The 4,954-nt window shown below is 32.2% G+C and overlaps 1 protein-coding gene across 1 annotated transcript; it reads right to left on the minus strand.

Moving 5' to 3' along the window:
- Window positions 1-263: 263 nt before the first annotated feature.
- On the minus strand, window positions 264-4,247 carry LOC114312173 (laccase-7). The gene is made up of 6 exons (XM_028258380.2): window positions 3,943-4,247; window positions 3,115-3,266; window positions 2,096-2,340; window positions 1,763-1,891; window positions 676-1,626; window positions 264-571 (listed from the first exon to the last, which is right to left on the minus strand). Exons 1-6 carry the CDS (start codon window positions 4,030-4,032, stop codon window positions 441-443), a joined length of 1,698 nt encoding a protein of 565 aa, XP_028114181.2. The 5' UTR covers window positions 4,033-4,247; the 3' UTR covers window positions 264-440.
- Between the last annotated feature and the right edge of the window lie 707 nt (window positions 4,248-4,954).

Raw genomic sequence — 4,954 nt, forward strand, 5'->3', positions numbered from 1 at the left:
TTTCTAAAGTTACATTTGTGGCTCTTTTAGTTTATTTTAAACCTTTATATATATTGTTGCAAATTAACCTTTATATATATATATATATATAGATAGATAGATAAAAGAGCGCAATCTCTTTTATGTTAATTATTGGTTTAAAAAAATTGGGGGACAATAAACTGCAATAGACCAAACATCTTCAACTTTTTTCACAAATTATCAAAAATTGCATAAACATATTTAGAATTTATTTAAATTATTTTAAGCTAATAGCATAAAAATTATAATCACAAAAATCATCTTATAAATTATACCAAAATGGCCTTATTACAATTGAAGGTCAAATTCTTTCCACCATTATTACAGGGTTGTTGTAATGAAAAGAAACATAAAAGTAAAATCAAAATGAAAGCAATAGGGGAAAAATGTTAGAAACCAACAATAATGTAGAACAATTCCTAACATTGGGGTAGATCTGCAGGAGGCGGAGGCAAGCTAGTTGATGATGTTGGCCCGTTCTCAACCACAAAAGCCATCGATAATCCCCAAGGCAAGTGCACATCCATGTGACAATGCATCAACCATACACCTATATCCATCAAAATTTTCAAGCATAAATTAGTTTACATGCACAATAAATATCTATATATATGTACATTCACGCATAGTAATTAAATTAACCATAATACTTACCAGGATTGTTCGCCTGAAATCTGAGGGCAGCCCACCCACCGGTTGGCACTCCGATGGTGTTACGAGCTTGTGGATTAACAAGATTGAAATTTTTGGGATCGTTTACTGGGTCATAATTGCCAAACCCTTGAGCCAACACATGAAAGTTGAATCCATGCAAGTGCATAGGATGGTTCTCAAAACCCAAGGAGGCTGTGTTTTGCAATACAATCTCAACAGTTGAATTGAACTTAAGTTTCTTCGCTTTGGTTGACTTTGATGTCATTATGATTGTCGTGTTGAAGTTGTTGTTTGTGTCAGTGTAGTTAAACACCAATGGTGGTTGGTCAGGGAAATCAGTGGTGTAGATCCCATCAACATTGTTGAAGAAAGCTTGCAACATAGACAAGTTGGTGGGGAATTGAAAGGATGCATTGTTCATGCTCGCAGCTAAACGCTGCGAAAGTGGACCTGCACAAGTGTTATTTACTTCGCATGGTACTAAACCCAAGCTTATTGTCACGAACATGTGTTCATCAACGTTGAGTGGGACTGGGACCCAATGAGGCGCATTTACGAGTGCAGTCAAATTGGTAGAGAACTTATAAGCCGATTGTGTGTCATTGTAGGCTGGTAGGATTGGCATTTGTGGGGTGGATGATGTGGAATTTTCATAAACAATGATCCCAGTGGTGGAGGTGGTAGTGTCAGGTACACCTTGTGAACTAACATAGGTATGCGCTGCCATATAATAAGAAGCTGGTGGCTGGTCGGTTTTCAACAATATGTCAGTGGTTTGGCCTGGAGCAATAACAATGAAGTCGGTAACCATTGGAGTAGTGTAAGTGGCGTCAATGGCAACGACTGTCATGCTGTGATTGGCTATCTTGAAAAAAAATTGATTATTCATTGCAGCATTGATGATACGTAGGAGATAAGTTTTCCCTTGTGCCACTTGCAACTTATATGTGTCTAATAAGAGGAAGAAAAAAAAAGTATGTCATATAAAATTGAGGGATATAACAATTAAAAATGGAGGCTAACCAACTAGTTAATCTAACTTGGCAATTTAATATGTATTGGTAAAAGGTGACATGTTAGGACTTACTATTTGAAGAGCATGAATACAGATCACCCGGCTGGCCATTGATAGTGAAAGCATCGGAACTATTAGGTGCACCACCACTTGCCAATGCTTGGTTCTCGACATCAATAATATTAGCATTCCACCACTCTCCTGCAATCAAAATTTAATAGATGACATTTGTTATATTTTGAAAAATCTCATCATGTTAAGATTAAAATACCTTAACTTACTTTTTCTTATTTCAAATTTCAATCTATATGAAATATAATTTATAATCTTCTAGAAATTGCAAATAGATTTTTACTCTTCTAAAAGTCAAACATACCAAAATAAATAAATAAATAAAGTTTGTACCAAAGAGAATTGGGATTTCTCGGTAGGGTGTTGGGAATGGATATGAATGACCAGTTCTTGGACGGATGATTAACGCGCCATGAACAGTTGCACGGATCCATTGGGAATGTGCATGCCACCAGAGGGTCCCTTCTTGCCCGGTGATGTTAAATCTATAAGTGAAGTTATTTCCCGGACGAATAGGACACTGAGTTGCATATTCAGGTCCATCTGCCCAACCACTCAATAATTGAAAAATCCCATGCCTGCATAAATATTAGAACACCACTATAAGCAATCATAATGATAGTCCGACTAGTAATTATAGTCTTGATAAGAACACACTACAACATATAAGAATTTTAGAAATCAAATATTTTGGTCTCTAAACGTGAAAATTTTGTTGTGAACAACATTTAGGGATTAATTTCTATCGTCATTAGGATAGTCGCTAAAAAATCGTCTCGAAAAGTCAAAAACAAGATTTTTAGCGACAAAATTTTAAAAATATCACTAATAGATAGACTTTTAGGGGCAAAATAATTTGGTCTCAAAATAGTTTATTTTTTGAGACAAAAAATTTGGTCCCAAAAAGATAATAATTTATTACTAATGTCTAATTTTCGTTGTTAAAAATATAATAATGACATTTTTCGCCCTAAAAAATAATTTTATCCATAAATTTTAGTTTCTAAAACCTTAATTTTTTTATTTTTTTTTTTTTGACACAAACTCATGCACTCGATGGGATTGTATTTTATGTAGTGTGTGGACAATTTTAGAACGAAGATTAAAGCATTACCAAGAGAACAAGAAACGCCACTTTACATATATTTTATTAGTTCTAAAAATAAATAAATAAATAAAGAGAAAATATAGAATACTTTCAAGTTGCCGTGACTACAAAAAGTGGGTGGTCATAAATGGTTGAAATATTTTTTTCTTAAAGTAAATGGTGTCATATTTAATTAACTATAAAACTTAGTCTAATTTAAGTTTAAAATTAAAAAAAATAAGTTTAATTTAAAAAGTAATATTACCAATGAATGGTAAGGTTGTACGGGGACTTATTGACGACATGAACGACGAGGGAATCACCCTCGTTTGCCAGTATGGTGGGGCCAGGAAAAACTCCATTTACAGCAGTGATGACTTGTTGATGGCACAACCGCTGGATATTCAAATTTTGCACCTGAAATAATATAAATGAAATAAACTGGGTTATAAAATGTAAATTTTCAAGTTTGAGAATATGTGCACATATTCAAAAAAGGAAATGAAAAGCAATTTTGACTTTTCTTTAGTAAAGTGGGTGAAGGTGAAGGGAAACTAATCTTCCAAAAGGAGATTTTGAAAATAGAGGATAGCGGAATGTCGGCAAAGAGAAATACTAATAAATATATTAAGAATGGAAAATAGTAATGCAAAATAAGCAATTTTAACCAGAAAGAAAAATGCAAAAGCAGAACTTTTCAAACAACGTTCCGTTTTCTTTCTTTGTTTTTTTTTCAATCTCCTAAAATCAATTGGTGTTAGCGAGCATTTCAGCTTTGTAATCTGTCAGTTCATGACAATCTATTCATTGTCAAGAGTTAGTCTACAGAATTTGTTAAAGCTGAATTGTTCGGTCCAATAGCTTAACAATCCACTCGTGAAAGTGTGTACAAAGACCCATTTATACCCAAAAAAAAAAAATCTCTACCAACACAGAAAAATACACAGAACAAACACATCAAGGCCTGCCCCACGTTTACTGACTGGTGCCAGCCCTAATAAAGCTATTTATGTACCCAGAAATCATGCAACCATTTAGTACTAAAAAAAAAATGAAGATTGCGAAGAACAATAATGGAAAAATGAAAAATTACTTGAAAAGTATGCTCCACAATAGCAGCAGATGTGAGTGAAGCAGCCAAAAGAGCTAAAGCAAATGCGAGCAAGAACACAAGACGTGCCATGCCAATTAATCGAACAATATATGAAGAGACAAAGAAACAAAGATCATATGAAGCTCTCTCTCTATGTGTTCAAGAGTTTTCTTAAGATGTGACTTCGTATTTCATACAACGATGTTGTGTGTTTGTTCTTCAATTCCTTTCCATATATATAGTACTTTTATGGGTAGACAACCTTAGCCATTCCCACGGTTTCGTGAGAAAAAAAGCACCAATGTGTTCTCACTAATAATTTGAAATTTTGGACTGGACTTTGAATATGCCAATTTTAAAAGCATATTTTTTTTTTCTAACAGCTTTAGTTGAAAATAAATAATAATAAGGGCAAATTATAGCAATGGTTCTTATAGTTTACCCGCGATTTCATTTCAGTCTCTGTATTTCTAATTGTATAATTTTGCCCCTACAGTTTGATTTTTGGCTCCGTCTAATAGTCAACCGCCGTTAACTTTTTTGACTGAAACCTGCGCGTGCCTTGAACACACGGGATGAAAACCAGTCACTTTTTGGAGCGTACTTCAAAAAAAAAAGTTTGGTCACATTATCTCTCCAAGTTTTTGTACACTTATTTAAATCATCACAAATAACCTTATTTTTTATATATATATTCTTTATTTTTAGTGGATATTTTTAAAATTTTAAATAATGTTTTTTATTTTTTTAGATATACCTTACTTAGATGTATCTAATAAATAAAATATTTGTAAAAAAAATATTTTAAAAAATTAATAAATACACAAAATATGAAAAATATAATAATTTTTCATTATTTTATATTTTTGGTTTTTGATTTTTTTTTAAATATTAAAAATTAATTTAATATAAATAAATATCAAAAATAAAATTTTAAAAAAAATTAAAAATTATTTCCTTCCCCAAAAAAAAAAAATCAGATGAAAATAATATATATTTTTATTCTTTTACC

Source organism: Camellia sinensis, chromosome 3 (assembly GCF_055761805.1).
Source record: "Camellia sinensis isolate YWXY chromosome 3, ASM5576180v1, whole genome shotgun sequence".
NCBI lineage: Eukaryota > Viridiplantae > Streptophyta > Magnoliopsida > Ericales > Theaceae > Camellia > Camellia sinensis.

Excerpts from the sequence above, each read along its gene's own strand:
- LOC114312173 (XM_028258380.2), bottom strand. The coding sequence starts at position 4,032 with ATGGCACGTCTTGTGTTCTTGCTCGCATTTGCTTTAGCTCTTTTGGCT. Across the intron at positions 3,267-3,942 it reads TTGTGGAGCATACTTTTCAA|GTGCAAAATTTGAATATCCA; the intron begins GTAATTTTTCAT and ends ATATTATTTCAG. Across the intron at positions 2,341-3,114 it reads TACAACCTTACCATTCATTG|GCATGGGATTTTTCAATTAT; the intron begins GTAATATTACTT and ends ATATTTATGCAG.